This window comes from Cherax quadricarinatus, chromosome 45, assembly GCF_038502225.1.
Source record: "Cherax quadricarinatus isolate ZL_2023a chromosome 45, ASM3850222v1, whole genome shotgun sequence".
Classification (NCBI taxonomy): Eukaryota; Metazoa; Arthropoda; class Malacostraca; order Decapoda; family Parastacidae; genus Cherax; species Cherax quadricarinatus.
Genome location: NC_091336.1, coordinates 10,523,989 through 10,548,988, shown reverse-complemented (window position 1 = coordinate 10,548,988; position 25,000 = coordinate 10,523,989). Strand labels below are relative to the sequence as shown.

The 25,000-nt window shown below is 44.2% G+C and overlaps 1 protein-coding gene across 5 annotated transcripts in view; it reads right to left on the bottom strand.

Annotated features, from left to right (window-relative positions):
- The window catches only part of LOC128694850 (serine-rich adhesin for platelets), a 161,531-nt gene that overhangs the window by 100,733 nt on the left and 35,798 nt on the right, over positions 1-25,000 (bottom strand). For all 5 annotated transcript variants that reach the window (XM_053785187.2, XM_053785186.2, XM_053785190.2 and 2 more), the window contains exon 2: positions 13,446-16,251. In XM_053785187.2, coding sequence (XP_053641162.1) covers positions 13,446-16,072 — 2,627 coding nt within the window. In that variant the 5' untranslated portion in view covers positions 16,073-16,251. The remainder of the gene's footprint in view (positions 1-13,445; positions 16,252-25,000) is intronic.

The window sequence follows — 25,000 nt, the reverse complement described above, 5'->3', positions numbered from 1 at the left end:
AGACTTACCACCCCACTCTCTCAGGGGTCTTCCCACCTACTCCCCCAGGGCGTCTCCCCAGCGGCGGGAGGATTCTCGCTAAGTTTAGACTACCAGCTGGCGCGTGCGAGCTTACATACGTTGCTGCCAGCCGAGACTGACATAGTCAACTGCATGGATCACCTCACACAGATAATTAGCTCTCTTTTGTTGACCGTTCTCAGGTCTCTCTTCTCGGTCTTTTTTATCTGTTTTTATGATCAGTCTGAATCTCCGCAACACAACAGCCACAAGGAGGCCACACACCATCCCTCTATACAAAGGTACTAAACGCCCCTATACAAAGGTAATGACGCCCCTATACCTAGGTACTAACCCCCTATACGAACGTACTAATGTCCCTATACAAAATACAAACGCCCCATACAAAAGTACCAACGTCCCCTATACGACACCACTGCCCCTGTACAAGTGTGTCTTAATTCGTATACAAACCGTGTCTTTGACTCCTATGCAAAAGTAAATTATCGCTTACAAGATTGTGTCATCGCACTATATACAAATATACAAAAGGAAGACAAACTACCTTAATGGTATTTAGTTCCCAACAACAAGCCTCTCACACCTCTGCTTCACCTGTTGTAACACTCAAAACCTTTCAAACAAATTTTTCCCAATACACACAAGAATAAAACACTATTTTCCATGTTTCATAAAATCCTGAAAATTGTTAAATATTCCTAGTAAACAGTTTGGCAAGTGTGTATGTGGAGAAAATGTCTCTAACATAGGGGAAGCAACGGGGTCGTGACCCCTTCCCCTCAGTACAAAGGCGTGTGGGGAATAAAGCTTGATCAGCCAGGCTATGGTACATAGTACATTGATTGGACTATGTGGAGCTAGTACAGACTCACTGATCAGGGTATTAACCAGGAGGCCTAGTCTGGGACTAGGCCACCGGGGGCGATGACCCACTGTAAACACAATATATATAAGAACATATGAGCAGAGTGATCACTGCAGTAGACCTATTGTTACACCATCTTTTAAATATTACTGAGGTACTGACTGTAGCTGGGTGGCGGTGCCTGGCAGTTCAGCGCATCTGTAACACTGTTGCCAACCATGGCTCTACTAAATCCTTCTTAGATCTAAATTTATCCAACTGGAATTCATTGCTGTGATTTCTGTGTACGATAATTTAGCTCCTTATTTATATCCCTTCTATTTACGCCTTGCATATTAACGTACACACCACTAAGTCTTTACTTCTTGTAAAATAATATAAACTCAGACGGTCACAGACCGAGCCGCGGGGGCGTTGACCCCCGTTCTCTCAGGGGTAATCAAGACAGCTGCAATATTTTACAAACGTCTAAATACATTCACTATAAATTTATTTCTACGTTTTTACTGTTTCTTAATTTTTATTCTTGTAGTGTTTCAGTTACATTTTAGGAGGCCTGACTTGAGACCGGGCCACGGGGGAGATGGCCACGGGGGCGATGACCACGGGGACGATGGCCACGGGAGCGATGGCCACGGGGACGATGGCCACGGGGGCGATGGCCACGGGGACGATGGCCGCGGGGGAGATGGCCACGGGGGCGATGACCACGGGGGCGATGGCCACGGGGGCGATGACCACGGGGGCGATGACCACGGGGGCGATGGCCACGGGGGCGATGACCACGGGGTCGATGACCACGGGGGCGATGGCCACGGGGGCGATGACCACGGGGGCGATGACCACGGGGGCGATGGCCACGGGGGCGATGGCCACGGGGGCGATGGCCACGGGGGCGATGGCCACGGGGGCGATGGCCACGGGGGCGATGGCCACGGGGGCGATGGCCACGGGGGCGATGACCACGGGGGTGATGACCACGGGGGCGGAGATCTTTGAAGCCACCAACAAACAAACACAAGTGTTTCTTACGGTAAGTCTTAATCATAAAATAAATCTCGTGTAGACTTGAAAAGAAGTTATTAGTACTCGAGTAGTATTTCAAAACAATTTACTAGTACTCGCCTAGACTTTTTTAAAGTTACCAGTGTTTTCTGCTAATCCAGACCAATCTTGAATATATATAACAAATTTTAACTAGTCTTTAGTAGGTACAGAAGTGAGTTATAGTCTCACACTAAATGAATTACAATCTCACACACTAAATGAGCCTCACAAACACACACTCACACACACATTCACACACACACTCACACACACACACACACACACACACACACACACACACACACACACACACACACACACACACAAACACACACTGCTTGTACTCTCTGTGTACCCAAGATAAACCAGACATTCCTCTGCTCTACAAACTGGCTTTCTCACTCTCTTCAGCCTCTCTTTCTCCTACTCACATTCTTTCACTGTTCCATTACTTCCCTAGTCACACTCCTTCCATTTCCTTCTCTACACTACTTTCCTCATCATCCTTCATCTGACTCATCTCCATCTTCACTATATACAATATATTATTCCACTTTATCACCCTAATCATCTTCCTCCTCCTACTTTCACGTTATATTCTCTTCCATTTCTCCCCGCCACACCCCACTTCCCCACCATTCACGCCCACGCGCCCCACCACCCACGCCCCCGCCTGCAGCCTCTGGGGTGAGCAAAGAAGATACGCTGGTGGTCCTCCGGCTTATTATAGCTGATCAATACACGCCTTTCCAGTGACCTTGAAGCTGCCCACAACCACCATCCTGCAACCCACTGCACATCCCAGGGTTCAACCACTGTCACAAAGAGCAGAAAACCTTCAGGAGAACCTGAAAGGGACTTAATGACCTGATAAAGTCCTCAGATACCACAAGTTTAGGAAGTCCCACACACCAGCTTATAAAAGTGTAACAGTGAGTGTATGACAGCATGTATTCTGTGACAGCAACAGCACGATAATGGAGGGAGGTAGAAATAACAGAAGGAACGACGGAGAGAGGAAGGAAAAGAGAGGAGGAAGCAAATAAAAGAGAAGGACAAATGAGGAAGGAAGGAAATAAAGGAGAGGAACAACAGAGGGAGGGAGGAAATAAAGGAGAGGAAGAGAAGCAAAGGAGGGAGGAAATGAAAAGGAAAGGATTTAATGAAAGCTAAACCGAAAAAGAAATGAAAGAGGAACAATTGAGAGTAGGAGGAAATGAAACAATTGGAGAAAGGAGGAAATGAAAGAGTGAAGGTGGAAGGTAGAAGGGATGAATGGAAGAATGAAGAGAGGGTGAAAACATAGGAAAGGAGAAATGACGTAAGGAAGAAGGGAAGGACAGAATGTAGAAGAAAATCAGTGAACACGAGATGGCGTTGATAAAAGAGAAAAGCAAGATGAATTGTGAGAATTGTTTGCAGAATACGAAAGATGGGGAGACAACTATAGAAGAGGGAGACGTCTGTAGAAGGTGGGTGAGGTAGGGTTGGTGTGGGTATTGTACCAGAGGGACGTGTGTTATGTGACGGTCACATCCGTGCTAGAGGCAAGGTCTTGCCTAAGTCAGGGCCACATAAAGACTGTACCAGGTGAGTTCAGGTGACAGTAAAGTGGGTAGCAGTGAGGGGTGCCTCACAGTGCATGTGGGTAGAAAGTGTCAGTGGGTGCCAATTCTGATGTCACGGACTGTGACCTATCTGTGCTACTCTCTTCAGTGATATGCAGCAACAGCCTGGTTGACCAAGCAAGCACCAGACAAACCTGGTCCATGGCCGGGCTGCTGAAGGGAAAGAGTTCTAGAGACCCATCAAGGTATACATGTATTGCAGATCTAGAGAATATACAGAAAACCTTTACTGCACATATAAGTGCCATCAAACACCTTAACTACTGGGAGCACTTGACTTTTACTCACTGGAGCGCAGGTGAGAGAAATGCATCATAATCTACACCTGAAAAAACCTGGAGGGACTGGTGTCATGTGGGTTCGATAACGTGGATGGGGTAAAAACACTCACGTAGGCCGGTTAGTACGTATAATTATAACGGAAAGTATGGGAAGCACCATCAGCCGCCCTGCTTCTCTCTGCTCTCTATCTCAGACTGACCCACCAGTGCCTAGGGTGAGCGGCATTCAAAAACATGTTATGGTCAGCAGCAACATGAATAGCAGTCAGTGATTCACACAGACGGTTGGTAGTGAGTCATCTACTGATAACTGGTTACTGGTAACAGGTACTACTGAGACTGGTCCCTAATCTGTACACAAAAATCACTCCCTATGAAAGCAAAAGACTTCGCAAGCGATGCAACATACCCCCAGTGAAAAGCAGGGGCGTCATTAGAACACTAAGAGAAAATACAATGTGTGTCCGGGGCCCAAGATTGTTCAACAGTCTCCCACCAGCCATAAGGGGAATTACCAATAGACCCCTGGTTGTCTTCAAGAGGGGGCTGGACGGATACCTAAAGTCAGTACCGGATCAGCCGGGCTGTGGTTCGTACGTTGGAGTACGTGCGGCCAGCAGTAACAGCCTGGTTGATCAGACCCTAGTCCACCGGGAGGCCTGTTCATGGATCGGGCCGCGGGGGCGTTCATCCCCGGAATGCCCTCCAGGTAGACTCCTTTTCCACCCATATCACCTTCTACAGGATGAAGTGGACTGTACTGAGTAGGCTGCCTCACTCAGTAAGTCCACTAACTCACCTCACAGAGATCAAACGGTATGAAGGAAGGTAAGAGGATCACCAATTTACGAACACATCACCAAACTCAAAAATCTGTCACAAGGAACTACCTTGGCACCTTCATTCTCAGAGTTGACATATCTGAAGTTCAGTGGTAGACACAACCGAAAGGGCCAGGGTTCGATTCCTTGGCAAGTAAGTCTCCTTATACCTTATAACCCCTGGTTGTCTTCAAGAGGGAAGTGGACAGATACCTTAAGTCAGTGCCGGATCTGCCGGGCTGTGGATCGTACGTTGGCCTACGTGCGGCCAGCAGTAACAGCCTCGTTGATCAGGGCCTGATCCACCAGGAGGCCTGGTCATGGACCGGTCCGCGGGGGCGTTGATCCCCGGAATACCCTCCAGGTAGACTCCAGGTAGATACCTGTTGCTCTTATCCATGCATCAGCAAAAAGTACCTGGGGTATGGTCGACTTTTTTTTTTTTTTTTACACAGGGTTTGGCAAGGTTAAGGATCCCTAGCTTTATTGGCAAGCTAAGAGCTGTTACCTACATCAGCTCATTTGAAACCATTTTTATTGTTATGAGACATACAAGTAGGGAACAGGATGAAGTTGGAGCCATCTGTGGGCCAGCATTTTCATTTGATCAACTGACTATCTCATTGACATCATTATGCTGTACGAATGTGTTCCATACTCGAGTCATCCTGGGTATATATGATCTCAGATGGAGTGATGTTCTGGAGAAGGGTACAGCCAGAGTGAAGTTGCTGCTTTCTGCCCGTCTTGTGGCATAAAAGCTTGTTTCACGCTGTCCTCGAAGTGGATCCAAGTGTGGCACTTTGACAATATTGGCCTTATACATAACAGTAAGCCCACCCACATCCCTCCTATGTTGAAGGCTCTGCTGAAATGACAGATCTATCCTGGACGGGTCCAGGCGAGAGATGAGACGTCTTGCTTTGTTCTCTACTCTGTCAAGCAGTCGCAGATGAGGGGGGGGGGCAGGCAAACCAAGAAAGTGGAGCATACTCAAGGTGTGAGCGTACTTGTGCCTCGTACAGAATCTTGCAACCCCTACTGTCAAGCAGATGCGAGATACGGCGAAGTGCTGTAAGCTTCCTGGCTGCCTTGTTTGCAAGATTTACAACATGGTTCTTCATGGTTAGTTTGGAGTCAAATTTCACCCCAAGGATATCAACTTCTTCTCCAGGTGCCAACACCCTCCCATTCATCCTTACTACTGCACCAGCATTACCATCATGGTGTCTAGAGACTATCATCATTTGCGTTTTCTCAGGTGCAAATGTTATTTGCCATCTATTTCCCCAAGCTGATATAGCTCTCAGCTGGTGATTGATGTAGCTTAGAGCAACTGGCATCTCTTCTCTTGGTTAAGTGAATGTCAGTGTACAGTCGTCTGCATATGCATGTGATTCTGGGATGAGATGAAGAAGGTCGTTGAAGTAGACATTCCATAACAATGGTCCCAGCACGCTTCCTTGTGGAACACTTGCCCCAATAGGATGTCTTGCTGATTCCGTTCCATTGAGAACTACACTTAGAGATCTACCATGAAGGTAATCACTGAGGAGACATAGCGTAGAGCCTGCAATTCCCAGTGCTTGAAGTTTTGCTAAGAGGCCCTGGTGCCACACCCGGTCGAAAGCACCAGCAATGTCCAATGCTACCACACAGCTGACTTTGGATTCATCCAGTGACTGGTGCCACTTAGTGGAGAGGTTTACAACAGATCAGCAGCAGAGTAACCTTTCCTGAAGCCATATTGACGATCACAAAGTAGTGAGTGATAGTCAAAAAAATCTGTCATTTGTCTTGAGATTATTGTCTCAAGGATCTTACCAGTGATTGACAGGAGTGACACTGGTCTGTAGTTGCTGATTTCTGCTCTGCTCTTCGTTTTGTGAACAGGGACTACATTTGCCTCTTTCCATAGAGAAGGCCATTTACACTGTACTAGACAGTGCTGAAAGATGCGAGTTAGAGGTGCTGCTAGCTGGTCTGCACATCTTCTCAGCAATCTTGGGCTCAACTTGTCTGGCCCCACAGCCTTTTCTTGGTCAAGCGATTTAAGAAGGAAATGCACCTCCTCCTGCCTTATTGTCACCACTGACAGTTTTGACACAGTTCTTGCAGCTAGCCAAGGAGGGTCCCTTGCTGGACCAGGAACTTGCATTTTGGTACCAAAGTGTTCAGCAAAGAGGTCCGCTTTCTCTTGACTACTAGTAGAGGTGTTGATTACTAGTAGAGGTGTTGTTAGTGGCATCTTGGGGAAGGGGGTATACAATAACATACATAAATAAGCTGAGGTAAGATGACAGTGTTTAGCCAGTTAATTAAATTGAACGGCGGTTGCTAGTTTACTGTACACCACACGTCTATCCTGTTTACGTTAGATGCTCGTTTAGTGTGTACCAAGAGTATGCATTATGTCTTGTTATTTAAGCCACAGTAAATAAAAAATATATATAAACCCGGATACATTTGTGGTATTGTAACTTGGAAAAAGATAATTTATCAGTTATAAATAAGAAAAGCTAAGTCATCGACTTAATGTTGGCAAGCTTACTTTAGTTTGATAACTACACACACTATACTGGTTCATATATCATCTTTCTATAAGACTTAGTAATAAGGTCTGGTAAGTAGTGTTCAAGGTGTCTACTGGGATGACTGCTTTAGAAAGACGTAAACAAACACTAGGACATATTAGAAAACGTTTCGGTCCTGGGACCTTGATACCTTAACAGATTAAAAAGACAGTATATATAGGCGAAGCTTATCTTTTTAACCTCTGTATATTAGAAGTGGTCAAGGTCCCAGGACCGAAACGTTTTAAACGTCCTAGCGTTTGTTCACGTGTCTTTCTAAACCAGTTTATCAGTAAATATTACATAGGTTTATACCAGGATGACTGCACACACATTAAGTCTGTTCAGTTTGTGGACTACGCTAAAGTGAACGATGTAATTAAAACCAAGCCTGGGTCTTGCAACTACGGCAACTGACACCGGGTTTACAGGAAAATTCTGTCAGTGTACGTATTTACACGCAACACCTGTCAGTGTGTTTACACATCTCTTTCCACAGACACGTTATCACACAGATGTTATTACAGAGTAAGGGGAGGGAACTATCAGAACAAGAAACTTGCACTCCAGAGTGTGAATCAAACCAGATTACCTTTCTTCCTCAGGCGCTGTATAACCCTTATGGGTTTAACACTTCCCTGTGAATATAGTAATAATAATTATATAGATAATAATAATACTCTAGAATCACTAACATGTTTTCCTCCCTCCTATGGATAAACTGTTATCCATATACATGTAATGTATAGCTGTACATCAGGTTGACAACAGTCTTCGGTAGTTGGTGGTATTATTATTATTATTATTATTATTATTATTATTATTGCACAAGTATCATCTCCGTAAGGTTGGGTGGCTGGTGGGTGGGGAGGTGGAAGCTTGAACCACTGACGGAGGAGATGGGCCAGGTACCTTAGACCCAGCCAAGCGGAAAGCTTCGAGACTCAACCACTAAGATGGGAAAATGTTGGAGAGAAAGAGGAAGGAGGGGGGATGGGTGAAGGAGGCTGGGTAGGGAAGGCGAGGACAGAGAACCGAGGCATTTGTAGAGCCCTGGGACCAAAAGGGCATTCAATGCTCACTATGTGAAAAATCACATTTCCAGTAACAGTGTCCAACACACTTCAACCACAACATATGAAAAATTACACAAGCACCCTTTAAAACCAGATATTTTTTTTATTTACTGAACTGTTTTAATTATAAATCACTAGAACCGTTTAGTTATTTAACTCTTTAAATGCATACAGTATATATAAATCCAGATGTACTTCTGTAAACCCTTTTGGGGCCTAGTTTCTAGGCCTTTTGTGTATTCATACGCTCTTGCACTGTCATCCACAGGATAGATATGTACACAAACTAGCCACCAGCTTCCACAGGATGGATATGTACACAAACTAGCTTCCACAGGATGGATATGTACACAAACTAGCCACCAGCTTCCACAGGATGGATATGTACACAAACTAGCTTCCACAGGATGGATATGTACACAAACTAGCCACCAGCTTCCACAGGATGGATATGTACACAAACTAGCCACCAGCTTCCACAGGATGGATATGTACACAAACTAGCCACCAGCTTCCACAGGATGGATATGTACACAAACTAGCCACCAGCTTCCACAGGATGGATATGTACACAAACTAGCCACCAGCTTCCACAGGATGGATATGTACACAAACTAGCCACCAGCTTCCACAGGATGGATATGTACACAAACTAGCCACCAGCTTCCACAGGATGGATATGTACACAAACTAGCCACCAGCTTTCACAGGATGGATATGTACACAAACTAGCCACCAACTTTCACAGGATGGATATGAAGTACACAATCTAGCCGCTGTCTTCCACGGGACGGATATGTTATTTTAATCACCGAATTTACACTATGAAAATCACCTTGCTTCTTTGACATATTAACCAGAGAACAAGCAAAACTATTTAAAGTCAATATTTCACATTCCACAATCCATATACAAAATTCGTCGCGTGTCACTGTGTTAGGAAATTTAGACGAAATGAGAAATATCCTTATCATTTATGATGAAATTGATGATGAACAAAGCAATTGCAACTGGCTCAAGGCCGAGCTCCGGAAGTAGAAAAACTCTTAAAACTCATGAAAAGTATATGAAACAGCACTACCCATCATAACAACGACATTGGCTAATCACAGTTTCCAGTAAAAATGTCACCTGGATCTGTACAGACATCCCGGTGAATATAAAATCCATGCTGAAACTTGCACACACTAAGCCTAGCGGATGCTCTTAGATTGTGTATCACAGCGACACAACACAAGCTACAAAGAGGAGCAGGATGCCTGGCAAGCCATGAATGACTGTCCTATCCTCAATGTGAATGACCTAGTGACTTCTATCCTCAATATGACTGTCGTACCCTCAATGTGATTGTCCTAGTGACCGTCCTATCCTCAATGTGACTTCTATTCTCAATGTGAGTGTCCTTGTGACCGTCCTATCCTCAATATGCTTGTGTTACGTCCAACCGAGACCGCCACTGTTCCATTCCATAACACTGTACTTGTCTCAGTCACTGAGTCACAAACCTGGTGTCAAGTGTACATAATGTTGGAGTCAAGTTTACTCAGCCTCTACGACAACCTCTGTCGTCTACCTACATAAAGTGTCCACTTTATCCTCGTTATATCTCTTATGATGTTTAATTAGTGGGTGATTATTGTTTTAAAGCGGAGGCTTTCTAGTTACCGCTCCTTCCTTCATCCCTTTGTTTATTCCGTTGTATCCTCTTTCAATTATTTTCTTTCACCCTTCGTTTCATCACTTCCCACTCACTCTACTCCATCCCACACGAACTCCACCTCATCCCCCACTCCTCCCTCCCAATCCCTCTATAAATAACCTTCATTAAAGTATGCAAATGAGGGCGCTTAAGACTTAATGACGGGAACTAAAAGACACCCAGGCATTATATGCAAGAAAAGACAGCACGAAAACGTGAACTCAAGGCACCACAAACATCAAGGACACACAAGGACACCACAAAGACAAAATTCAAGATGGAAAAAAATACTTAAACCATACTGAACAAAAAGGCACCGAGGTAGGCCTAGTGGCCTCTTCATGCGTGGCTAGTCCTACTCATGCCCAATTATTCGTATTTATATATATATCTGACTAGTTGTAAAAATGTTTGTAGACTTTACCGACAATATGTTAAGTAAAAGGACACATGTGCGAATACACACACACACACACACATATATATATATATATATATATATATATATATAATATATATATATAATATATATATATATATATATATACATAATATATATATATATATATGTCGTGCCGAATAGGCAGAACTTGCGATCTTGGCTTAAATAGCAACGCTCATCTTGCCATATAGGACAAGTGAAAATTTGTGTATGCAATAATTTCGCCAAAATCATTCTGAACCTAACGAAAAAAATATATTTCAATGTGTTTATTTAGTATTAAATTATTGTAAACAAATCTAAAATATATATAGTTGGGTTAGGCTAAAATAAATTGTTCTTGTTATAATAAGGTTAGGTAAGTTTTCTAAGATTCTTTTGGTGCAAAATTAAAAATTTTTACATTTACATTAATGAAAAAATATATCTTTAAACGTATATGAGAAAATTTCAGAAAGGACTTAATTTTAAATGACTTCTTGCTAATTGACCAGTTTTACATATTCGGCACATTATATATATATTTATATATATATATATATATATATATATATATATATATATATAATATATATAATATATATATATATATATATATTAGAGCCCAGCGATAATAAAAACGTAGAAAGCATATCTAATACCAGATTAAATTATACTATTAAAATTTAACCATGCAAAAAGAAATATGGAAGACAAAAACACAAAACAAGGAAACAGAATCTAAGAATAGAGAAAATAAAAAATTCAGACAACACAAAAAAAATTGTCACAGCCAGAGTGATCACAAGGACAAAATATGTAAATACTATACAGTGGGAAGGTGCAGAGTTTAAATAACACGGAGCTTTCCAGGAAATATATGTGGATATCCTGTGAGTGTCGCGTTGTAGGTTAGTGATGAGTCTACCGTCCAGCAATGTGTACGACACTACTAGAGCAAAGACACAGCTAGGATATAGTGTGTACGACACTATTATTACTATTATTATCAAAGAAAGCGCAAAACCGAGTAACACACTTCTAGAGGAAAGACAGAACTATGATACAGAATATTTGAAACACTAGTAGAGCAATGACAGAGCTATAATATAGAGTGTTCAAGACCCTGGCCATGATGACTAGCTCTTTTTAAAAGTGAAATACCTATCATGTTTATCAATTTTTCATGGCAAGTCTAACTCAAAACTTGTTTACAGCGGCCCACTTTTCTGATTGTTTTTTTTATAGATCTGAAAACAAAATCCTTAAATAATCAATTTATTTTCTCCTCGAAACTCTAACTTGGTTGGATTTTATTATCTACAAGCTTCCTTAATTTATTGCAAGTGTTCTTATCTTAGCTTATTACAGGAAGGTTTAAAGAAACCTTCAAGCAAATTATTAATCAGTAAAACTTTGCAATTTGTGAAGTATTTGTTTTATTAAAAAGTTTAGTTACTGGATATTTAAAACACTGTAATACGATTTATTTAATTATTTCAGTATTAATAGAGAGATACTGCTTGTACTAAAATACTGAGAACAAGTCTTAATTAATCACAGCAAATTCTAATTAATTCATTAAAAGTTCCATATCTATCGTGTCAACAAATTAGCCTGGGTTGGACCATGCTAATGAGGTCATTTCTCAAAACTTATAAGTTATTCAAGTTTAAAATTAAATTTATTTTGAGCTTGAGATGTGATAGAAGCAGGTGATGGGGGATGTTAGGTGCGGGATCAGGTAAACTGTGTGGAGTAAGGGGGTAAGAAATAGGTTTACAGAGCTAGGTGTTAGGGTAAGTGAGTAGAAGATGCAACGAGGGGGTCGTGCACAGGAAGGTTCATATATAATTATTTGGAAAATTACCAACAATACGTATGGTAAATGGTCACAAGAGCAACTAATGGGACATTTATTTTGGAGAGTGAAACGTAGCCGTAATAAATGTCTCGTTAGTTCTTGTGTTCATTTACCTAACAAAAGGAGGCACGTTGGCAGACTGGGGAGGGGAATACCTAGAAGTGTAATAAGAATATTGCCGGATAACTTAAATTATAATAATCAGGAAGCGCGTCTATCTCCCGCTCAGCAGACGGAGGATCAAGCCCCCCTTCCCTCAAGTATTGCACTGACTGATCCACATGGGTTTAGCGCTTAACATGAATTAAACAAACTCTTTTCAGATATGAAGAGACTCCAGGTAAGTAGTGTTAATACTACTGTTCAGTGCCCAGTTCAGTCCAACTACCAGGCTACATGGACTAGGAAAACAATATCTGCTTCCTCAAGTTTTCACTAACGAAAGTTGTCAACAAATCTTCGTGTTGCTGCCAACATTTCAGGATAAAAGGAAGCACCATAGGATCTGTCTAGAAAAGGGAATTTATAAAGGTCTTACAAACTTGGAGATTAGAGGCATTCTCTATCAATCTGCTCATATACATATCTCAACTGATGAAAATATAAAATTAGGGAAGATTAAAATCTACTAACTACACGAACCGAAAGCCTTAAAAAAAAGGCTGCATGTAACCTGTTCACTATTAATCAAGAATATTTTAATACCTAAAATAGGGAATAAGCTTTCAGCATGTATACACAGAGAGACATACACCTCATGGTGTATATATAGCCTTGAAAGATAAATTCTCCAGATGGAGGTAAAAAAAAGACAGTTAAAGTTATTTGAAGTCAATATGGGAAAATTTATATTCACGACATACCAACCTGTTTCCAAACAAAATCTCCTATTAGTACAACGGGTCAGTGTTATTAGTTAATTATATGACACAAAAAATACTAGAATGGAAGACATGTGCCCAGTACCATTGCTGGACATGACGTCACAATGATACTGACCACCAATCTGTTAACTGTGCTTGCAATCATATATTTTCAGGTTAACAAATGATAATGAACTATAATGAACCAATGATCAAGATGGTTCATTATAGTCGAGGTTGTCAGGGCAATATTTTACAACTCATGTGTAAGATGAGCAACACATACCTGGCGTGGTCAGCATCCAGCAGCTCCTGTACCTCTTGTGGCAGGTGTGGAGGAAGATGACCCTCCTCCTCCTCATGGCAAGAGCAGTAGCACATCTCGTCCTCCATCACACTCTCCCCACACACACTTTCTCCCGCTATTGAGAGACTCTCCCTCGAGCTGGTTGCTCTCACAGACAAACCACATTCCTCAGAACCCACTTCTCCCGGAGAGGTCTCCAAGATATTACTGATACATTCCAAAGTGGTTTCAGTAGCGGACTGCAGCTGTGTTTTCGTGTCCCCTGCAGTGGTATTTGTGGCACTGGTAATCTGAGTATTGGAGTTATCCGGTTGACTATTATATATTATTTGCTGATCATCTATTGCCCTATATCTGCATTTACATGTACACAAAATGTTCTTTTTGATCCACTGTTCATCCACTTTGATGCCAGCAAGTTCACTATCTTCTTCACTCAGGTCAGTCTCGTCACCCATCCCCTGACTTTGATGCACCTGCTGGCTACCTCCCAGATGAGTCTCCCCAGCAGTGGAAGGCATCATGCCTGGGCGTGGAGGGAGGAAACTCTCCTGGGTGCTACTCCAGTGAGCGTCGTCAGGTTCTGCCCGGGGAATGAGAGGGTAACACCCGTGTTCTCGCAGCCACGAGGTCGCCCGATGGACGTGATCTTCCACCCAGATGGGGTTGGTCTCCACTAGAGGCGGAGGGATGCTGTAGTAACCGCTGTCGGAGTCCAGTTGGTGTTCTGTAGTATCCAAAGACGAGGTGCTGCTGCTTAGTGACTCTGCTCTCGTGTACTGCTCCAGTTTAGTTTGTGTGGCGCTGTACACCTCATATAAGAGGCTCTTTCCCTTGCTCATGAAGTGGGCCAGCTTTCTCCTAACACTGCGTGTCCTAGTTAGGTCTTCAGAAACAGGCTCGTCTTGGTGGGCCTCCGTCAGGTGCAAAAGGGCGTGGGCAGCGGCATCATCTACCATGTCAGCCACAGCTGCTGGCCCAGCTGATGAGGATTGCAAGGTGGGGACTGTGGTGGTGGGGGTTGGTGTAGGGGTAGTGGGGTCGCAGAGTGAGTCAGTCTCGGTGTCACTGCTCGCTGCATTCTCACTCACAGACTCACTCTTGGATGTGTTCTTGATGACGAGTGTGCTGTTGTTGTAGCTCACTAGGCGAGTCTGCACGCTGATCTTGTAGAACTCACGCTCTTCCTCACCCATATCTGCCTCACATACATCCTTATCGTCGTCCACGACTGCCTCTCCTCTATCCTGTACTCTGCCATCACTCACTCTCTCCCTCATCTTCTGTATGATTTCTGAAGTCGAGGGTACAGCGGCGGTTACCCTTTCATCTCTAGTCTTGGGAGTGATACGAGTGTTACTTGGCTGAGTGGACCATTCATGGCGAGCACCTTTTCGCGGTGAAATGATCTCTTCTCTGGAGGATTGTTTCCTAGCTCCATCTTTCCCAGAACATTTGTTTGACGTCTGAGGATGCAAATTATGCTCTCTCTTGTTATAAGAATTATTCGTGTCGTACTTTTCATCAGCATGTGAGGCAAGGTGCTCAGATGACTTGTAGGTGTTGCTCTCTGTACCATGACCATCCATCTTAGCCTGAGAAAGTAGAGAGTCCTGTTTAAGGGATTTAGATTGGCTCTGCTGTGGTGAGACTCTTGGATGACAAGTGTTTTCACCAACACACTCCCCTGGTATGTATAAGGCCTCAGAACCTGACGATGACTTCGTAAGAGGCGGCATCGTTGCTAATCTCTCATGAATACTGACAGGAGGGTCGTCGCGGTCCTTATCCACAGTCTCTGGGATGTTGTCTTGCTCTTGTTTCTCTGTGGAAGAGTCTTCGTCTTCACCGTAGTCATCCCTCTGGCCTCCATCCATGCTGGAGCTGCAGACGTTGATCTCTCTCCTACAGGTCTCGTCCTCCGTCAGCGGGATCCTGTCTCCCTCCCGTCTGTGAATGGTTTTTATGGAGACGCTGCTGACACTTGGTTTACGACCGCTCTGATGCTTATCACGGCAGCTATTCTTCTCTTGGAGGCTCCTGCTGCTCTTCACAATACTCGAGCTTTTGTTCGAATCTATCTTGGAGAGGCGCTCGAAGACATCTGGCCGTCTTGTGTTCTCAGAGGCATACTGGCTGCTTCTTTTGTCGTTCTTATTTCCTGCATTCATAGACCTCGTCGGACTAGACTCTCGCTTTCTGATACTCTTGGCAGGGCTACGATCTCTCTTACTTTTGACGGTGTTGAGCTCCAGTTCTCGGCCCATCTTATCCTCTAAGATGTCTCTGACGCCATTAGTCGCCTTCATCGCCGAGCTGGACGTTTGTCTCTGAAACGACTTGAAAGAACTGTCTATGTTCCTTTTCTTCCAGTGCCGTGTCTTGCCCAGCTGGTCTTGGACATGTGTTGCTTCTCCCTGGAGTCCCTTCTCCTGTTCCGTTAAGGACCTGGACGTAGGGACCCCCAGCACACCCCTCGCTGTCTTGGCTGCCGGGATGTCTGAAGCCAGACGTTTAAGAAGCTCGTGGTTACGTCGCTCATGATCCATCTTGGCGTAGCGGTGTTGTGGAGCCGCCAGTGACCCTGTGACTCGCCGACTTCCCATTGCCAGCGTCAACAAACAAGATCTCCCCTTCAAGAAAGTTTTCCTTCCAACTCTCACATCAACACAACACGCACGATAAAGACACCAAGTTTGTGTCTACTTCGATCGCTCATTACCGAAGCTACTCACTTGGTTTCAGTGTTTATTAGTCACAATCACACTATGTATATAATTTTAGCCTGTAAAACAAATCATTCCTTTAGTAAATATAGAACCATACACATTATTTATCCACAACGGCATTACTGCAAAACCGATAGAATGTTTGACTTACGAGTTACCACGTATATGGTCAATAGTGATGAAACTGGGGTTGTTATTGAGCAAACTTGGATACACCCGCAATGTGCACTATATTCAATATGCCTTATAATGTGGGAACAAGAGCAGTTGTCTCCGCCATATTCCATCGACACAGGAAAGAGAAGTGGCGAGCTGTAAGAGCAGTGTTCCAGTATTCCCTTGGTAACCCAACCTTCCCGAAGTTGTTTCAGAGGAACGTAATTGTAAGCGCCAGCAAGAATGTTCTTCTCTCGAAGGGTAGAGGGATGGTAGAGCTGAAAGAAGGTTGGAAGAAGGACAGCTTCCTCGAGGAAAATCGGAGCCTACAAAAGCAGTCAATGAGAGCAACAGCTTGGGTAGTTTTAAAAATAGGTTGGACAAACGGGTGGGCCAAAAGGCCTAATGAGGTGGTGTTCCTCTATTCTGATTTAAGAACATGAGTACGGCAAACACGAGGGAAGAGGGGAGTGAAGGGTCAATGTTGGGCAGAAAAGGGTTATCATTCCCAATGCCCGGTCTCAGACCATCCCTCCAGGCTGAAGAGGAATCATTACAAGCTGAAGAAAATTAAGCACATAGGAAAGTAAAAGCATGTAAGTAGAAGTTCGGAGGATTTACCTGTTTGTTATCTTAGTTCAAACGATATATGGTGAAAATTCTGGAGTTCTGTCTCTGAGTTTCCACTGCCGGCGTGCATATCCTCCTAGTGGCTGTAGCTCCTGGAACACATCACTCACGTCACTCACACCAGCGTCATTCACAGCACGCTGATGTGAGTGACGTATGTGACGGGTGCCATGAAACCGATGATGTGGCAATGGGATTAGTAGCCAAGGCATCGGGAATATAGTAGTTATGATACATAAAAGGCGCTTCGAGTGTGTAAGTCATTCATTCAGCGCCATTAGCAATAAAATGAGACATACAACGCGTGTGCTCTCTCACTTAGGGTACTGTTCAGTGCTGACAGCTTCGTTGAAAGTAGAAGAGATATCAGAGCTGGAACAGAGTTCATGTACGGCCTGAATAGAGGCAATAAAACATTTAAAGTACTGGAAATCCCTCGAACTCCTGAATATGTACTCTCTGGAGCAGATACATGCATATTATCATGTATATATCTCTGGAGAGAGATTCATGATAATATATATGTGGAAGGTACTTGAGAGTGTTGCTCCACATCTGCACACTGCCATAATATACGAGAGTGAAAAATATGGGGAGAGTGAAAATCCCTTATCTGTGCTACACGCTGAATGTAGATAAATGGCTCAGAGAACCGACAAGTTGATAAATTAGACACATGTGCAATACTTGGGAATCTTTACTGAAAAAACGTTTCGCCACACTGACTTCATCAGCCCTATACAAAGAAGAATGGTGAAGATCAGAAGCAGTGTTTGAGGTAATCAGTCCCTCAGCCGCCTGGAGTCAATGTGATCAGTCCATCGATCTTTTCATGCTGAATGTAGCGAGGAGGCATAAAGAAAGACAATAAAAGGCAATCAAGAAGATTAGTGTGTCTGATATCATTGGAGACTTCTCAAGTTAAGCTTATGCAGCGGCCCTCCACAGCAAGAACAGTAGCAGCTGTGTGGGCCACGACCGAGCTTACCGAAGATGTTTGAAAATTAGCAGAACTGAGATTATAAAGCTCACTCACCACTTTTTGTAATAAAAAGATTCCGTACTCGTATACACATCCCCCCCCCCACCACCACCACTCAAACTAAAACTAACCTAGCAAATTTACTACTACTAACACAGCAGAACAATAGTGACAATATTAAAACTGGTATATTACAAGTGATCCCTGCAATCTCCCCGAGGCTTCTACATGTAGGCTGCTAATGATTAAAAAGTCAAGCTAAAATGATGAGACTTAAACCGTATGAGGACTATTTAAGTCACAATATGTATCCAGGATCACGTTTACTGTCGTTACCTTACTTTACTTAACACTTTGGTATGTTTCTTCCGACAGAGGAACATCAAACACTTTAGTGAGAGGAATTACAGTAATTCCTCTCACAGAGATGTTTACTGTTCCTCTGTCGGTAGTAAACATAATGAAGTGTTGCACATAGTGTCTTATCCATGAACTTGGTATTATATATAATTATTATAACGAACCTTACTTTATCTTCTCTTTCCTTCTTACCCGCCCACTCTTCCTCATCTAAATTCAACAGACAGCAGCGACCAACAACAACCTTGTGGCAAGGCACAGATAATCCCGTGACCAATGGAGGAAGATTGTTGCCATTACAGAGACAGGTATTGCTCCGCCACAGTGGGTGGAGGCTGGCCACTCACTGGCTAAATACCAACAACAGCAGGGGGGGAAGCTCACCACACCCTCCAACTACAGCAGGAAGGTACTCACCACACCAACAGGGAGGGGCTCACACTGTGCTGGGTACCATGATCACAACACCAGTTTACACCCTGATAAGATAACAGCGTGCGTAAGATATGGTATACAATACCGACATATATAAAGCATACGCAATATTAGAATATTTTATTGATGAAATGTTTTGCCACGAATGTTTTCTTCGGTTCTGAAAAAATCATTTGTGGCGAAACGTTTCCGCATTAAAATATCCTAGCACTACGCTGCGTCTTATTGCACAGCGTCAACTGTACTGCTGTCCATAACACCAGAATCACTCGACTGTAAATCGTTGTTCAAACGACAATACACTGACACTGAACTACACACTTGAATGCACTGAAAAATACAGCCGACCGTACATACGATGGTCGCCTGCTGAGTCTTGATACAGTTAAGATTACATGATTTCCGGTACAGCTATGGAGAGTATGTGATTCCTAGTAGTGTTGGAGGGTACATAACTCCCGGTATAGCGAGTGGTGCTTACAGATGTGGTTACAGACGATGGTACATAGGAACTGACCTCTTAACTCAGAGACACTCAACACACTACACATCCTGTCTGTCAGGTCCGCCACACACAAACACACTCACCTTATCACCTGTACTTATAATCCCCACTCTTCTCCCTCACCACCACCAACCTTGCTATCACCACTATCATCGTCACTATCAATACCATCATCGTCACTATCATCAGCATCAATGGAAGAAGCTAGAAAAGCAAATAAAGTTGGGCTACAAGCTATTTTCAGTCACACCTTTCCCTTACTCTCTTCTCACAAATCATCAATCTACTTTTTCTAATGTCTCTACCTCTCACATAGTTATCGGTCTATCTTTCTTTCAGTCTCTCCCTCTCAGAGTCATCAATCTACCTTTCCTTCCGTCTTTCTCACTAAATTAATATCCAAACGCATTCCTGTTAACCATTTTTAGGGTCATGTTCCTAAGCCTTTCGTGTATACATATGCTCTAGCGCTCCATCCGAATGATAGGCATTGAGTGCACATTATACTAGCTTCGGCAGAAGAATCCAAATCTCATCCCTCTCACCTAGTCGTCACCCTCCCTATTCTTCCGTCTGCCACCTATCCGTCAATCTACACTTCTATCCATGGCAGCCTCCGTCTGTCCCTGAGACTTCGTGATGTGTCTTCCTTTTCCTCCCTAGATACTAATTCCCACCTCTCCCTCACTTGGTGTACCACAGTAATACTAGTGTCACCCCTACCTTCCCACCAGGCAAGTCTATTATACAATTCGAAATTGTAAAGCAAATGTCGATTTCATACAAACGGTTTTAACCAAAATTCTCGACACACATTGCAAAGATTTGGTTAAATATCATGTACACGCAAAATTTAAGCAATTTTAATTCATCATAATGCCAATAAATATAATGTAATACAAACTCTTGAATTGCGAACCCCTAACATAACCAACACAGACCGAGCTTACATTAACAATGTCAGATAATTATTGTTTGCTATTCCAGTGTCACTGGCACACATGTAACGATCTCAGGCAACACACACACAGAGAGCATGCAGTTCAGGCAACACACACACACGGAGAGCATGCAGACGTTCAGGCAACACACACACACGGAGAGCATGCAGACGTTCAGGCAACACACACACACACGGAGAGCATGCAGACGTTCAGGCAACACACACACACACGGAGAGCATGCAGACGTTCAGGCAACACACACACACACGGAGAGCATGCAGACGTTCAGGCAACACACACACACACGGAGAGCATGCAGACGTTCAGGCAACACACACACACGGAGAGCATGCAGACGTTCAGGCAACACACACACACACGGAGAGCATGCAGACGTTCAGGCAACACACACACACACGGAGAGCATGCAGACGTTCAGGCAACACACACACACACGGAGAGCATGCAGACGTTCAGGCAACACACACACACACGGAGAGCATGCAGACGTTCAGGCAACACACACACACACGGAGAGCATGCAGACGTTCAGGCAACACACACACACACGGAGAGCATGCAGACGTTGCAGACGTTCAGGCACACACACACACGAGATTGAGCAGACGTAGAATTGCTCAGGCAACACACACACACGGAGAGCATGCAGACGTTCAGGCAACACACACACACGGAGAGCATGCAGACGTTCAGGCAACACACACACACGGAGAGCATGCAGACGTTCAGGCAACACACACACACACGGAGAGCATGCAGACGTTCAGGCAACACACACACACACGGAGAGCATGCAGACGTTCAGGCAACACACACACACGGAGAGCATGCAGACGTTCAGGCAACACACACACACACGGAGAGCATGCAGACGTTCAGGCAACACACACACACGGAGAGCATGCAGACGTTCAGGCAACACACACACACACGCTGCGTTCCCTTCCAATGTATGCACGTTCAGGCACACGACAACACGGAGAGCATGTTCAGGCAACACACACACACGGAGAGCATGCAGACGTTCAGGCAACACACACACACGGAGAGCATGCAGACGTTCAGGCAACACACACACACGGAGAGCATGCAGACGTTCAGGCAACACACACACTACACTGCACAATAACTCCCGTTGATACACTGTTTACATCATATACTGATTATCAAACTTATGCAGTTTTACATACATTATAAATTATAATTTTTAATATTATCTTTATTATTGCTATTAATACTTTGTCATTTCTCTCTCTACAGACTTTCTGCTATCATCACCTCTACACCACCTGTCATCACCACCTCTACACCACCTGTCATCACCACCTCTACACCACCTGTCATCACCACCTCTACACCACCTGTCATCACCACCTCTACACCACCTGTCATCACCACCTCTACACCACCTGTCATCACCACCTCTACACCACCTGTCATCACCACCTCTGCACCACCTGTCATCACCACCTCTACACCACCTGTCATCACCACCTCTACACCACCTGTCATCACCACCTCTACACCACCTGTCATCATCACCACCTCTACACCACCTGTCATCACCACCTCTACACCACCTGTCATCACCACCTCTACACCACCTGTCATCACCACCTCTACACCACCTGTCATCACCACCTCTACACCACCTGTCATCACCACCTCTACACCACCTGTCATCACCACCTCTACACCACCTGTGATCATCACCTCTACACCACCTGTGATCATCACCTCTACACCACCTGTGATCACCACCTCTACACCACCTGTGATCATCACCTCTACACCACCTGTGATCATCACCTCTACACCACCTGTGATCACCACCTCTACACCACCTGTGATCATCACCTCTACACCACCTGTGATCACCACCTCTACACCAACTGTGATCACCATCTACACCACCTGTGATCACCATCTACACCACCTGTCATCACCACCTCTACACCACCTGTGATCACCATCTACACCACCTGTGATCACCATCTACACCACCTGTGATCACCATCTACACCACCTGTGATCACCATCTACACCACCTGTGATCACTATCTACACCACCTGTGATCACCATCTACACCACCTGTGATCACCACCTGTGATCACCATCTACACCACCTGTGATCACCATTACACCACCTGTGATCACCATCTACACCACCTGTGATCATCTACACCACCTGTGATCACTATCTACACCACCTGTGATCACCATCTACACCACCTGTGATCACCATCTACACCACCTGTGATCACCATCTACACCTGTGATCACCATCTACACCACCTGTGATCACCATCTACACCACCTGTGATCACCATCTACACCACCTGTGATCACCATCTACACCACCTGTGATCACCATCTACACCACCTGTGATCACCACCTCTACACCACCTGTGATCACCACCTCTACACCACCTGTGATCACCATTACACCACCTGTGATCACCATTACACCACCTGTGATCACCATCTACACCACCTGTGATCTACACCACCTGTGATCACCATCTACACCACCTGTGATCTACACCACCTGTGATCACCATCTACACCACCTGTGATCACCATCTACACCACCTGTGATCCCCATTACATCACCTGTAATCACCATCTACACCACCTGTCATCACCATCTACACCACCTGTCATCACCATCTACACCACCTGTCATCACCATCTACACCACCTGTCATCACCATCTACACCACCCGTCACTACCCATAAGCACTCACTTCCGGTGACGTCACGCCATAACACCTCTAAACTGCGAGGAAGGTGCTCGGGAAGAAAACGCTAAGCCACTACGACTACAACGCTGTAAATCTAATTTTAAAACAACCCAATTTTTATTTTATCGCGCCGGTAGATTTAGGATAGTAAAGGTGATGTTTTGACTGGAGATTTTCAGGAAACTCTGGGTAATTAAGGTGTTTGAGGTGTCTCAAGCTGTGGTTTCTCTCACGTCTGCTTCGTAAACCTTGTTTTTGCCACTGTTTCTTCCTGAGAAAATTATGGTCTTTTGGTATTATTTCCGCCAACGTGAAGTATATACCCAGAAAATTAACTCATAACCTCTAGAAATGGAAAAATGATTGGGAAAGCTTTTCAGGAATGTTAGGGATCCATTATGTGGCCAGAATAAATAAATAACAAAATATACGCTGATTAAAAAGCTCAATTATAATTATTATTATTATTATCAAAGAAAGCGCTAAACCGACAAGGGTCATACAGCGCTGAAAAACTCAGAAACTTGAAGTGTGATGTGAAGCGGAGGGACCAGGAGCTGAAAATCAACCCCTGCAACTATATATAGCTGAGTACACATAGTAACTTTTCTCTAAGCTATTAAAATAGCGTAGAAAAAGATATAAAATATATAAAAATAGAACATACTGTAATAAAAAAGTCGACACAAACACGTGTGAGCGGCACCGACTCTACATCGCCGCCAACTACGACAAAATAAGAAATGTAATAAATTTTAATAAAGTATAACCACGAAACTGACAAAAGAGGGTCGGCCTGAGCAAGAGAAGTGCCTTAACAGGAGATGGAATCCTGCTGTAAGAGGCGCTGAATGCCTTATAGAGCGACCCTGCTGGAGTCACCTCAGTGGCAAGGAAAAACAACACCGCCCACCACCAGCTTCTACAATTCTAACACTTTAGAATCTAGAATTACATAGGCTGTCTGTGTTGAGAGAACACCAGCAGTATCCCTGGTCTGGGACCGGGCCGCGGGGGCGGCAGTCACTTCTGGAAAGACTTCCGGTAACAATCCCTCCCTCTCCTAACTCAAACCCTTCCTCACTTGTGGATGACGTTTTGGTCATCGTCACTAGACGGTTTAACCTTCACTAGTCCTGGATGCTCTTAACCTTCATGGAACCTTTTGTCCATTTCACTCTGGAGGAAAAAGACGACTCTTTACCCCTTCTTGACATCTGTCTCATTAAAGAAGGTAACACACCAGGCGTAGCTGAAGCCCTCCTATAAGGATGATCTAATTTATTTTTTTTACACCACGGCCTCAAGGTCTGGTGTAGCGTCGCCATAGGTTTCTTCTTCCTTCGCCCCCTCACGATTTGTGGTGACGAATTCCTGGCAAGTGAACAGAAGTACCTCCTAGAGGACGCTTTTTCGGATCTCAAGTTTCCTCTACATATTATCCATTCCTACAAAGTCTTACTAATGCTCACCATTCCTAGCATCTACCGTCATCTCATTCTCCTAACAGGAAAGGTAGCTGCATCTATTACTTCTCATTTTCCGTAACGCCAACATGGACATGGATGTCATTATTACTAAAGCAATAGTAAAAAAAATCGGCCCTCACATACCCAACAGCACCACACTACTACGGGTGTCTGCAGTATTCCGTGCGGGGGATGCTGCGAGGTTTACGTTCTGAAGACAAGTTGTGATCTTCGGACTCGCAATCAAGAACACAAATACATGTGCAGGATGGATGATGCCAACATCACTTGTGTCGTCCACTAGGAGAAGCGCTCCCACGTTATGAACTAAGGAACAGCTCCGCGGCCCCTGTTTCACAAGGACATAACCAAACGCAGGATCCTGCAGGTGTCCACTATTCATCTCACTGATACTACTAGTGGGAGCAATAAAATGTACATGCTGGCTATAACCATCGCTCATATAATCTACGATTTATATTAAAAATGTTACCTATCCCTGGCCCCCCTCACCTTACTTCACCTCTTACCTCACTGCCGGATCTTTCCTTTTACCC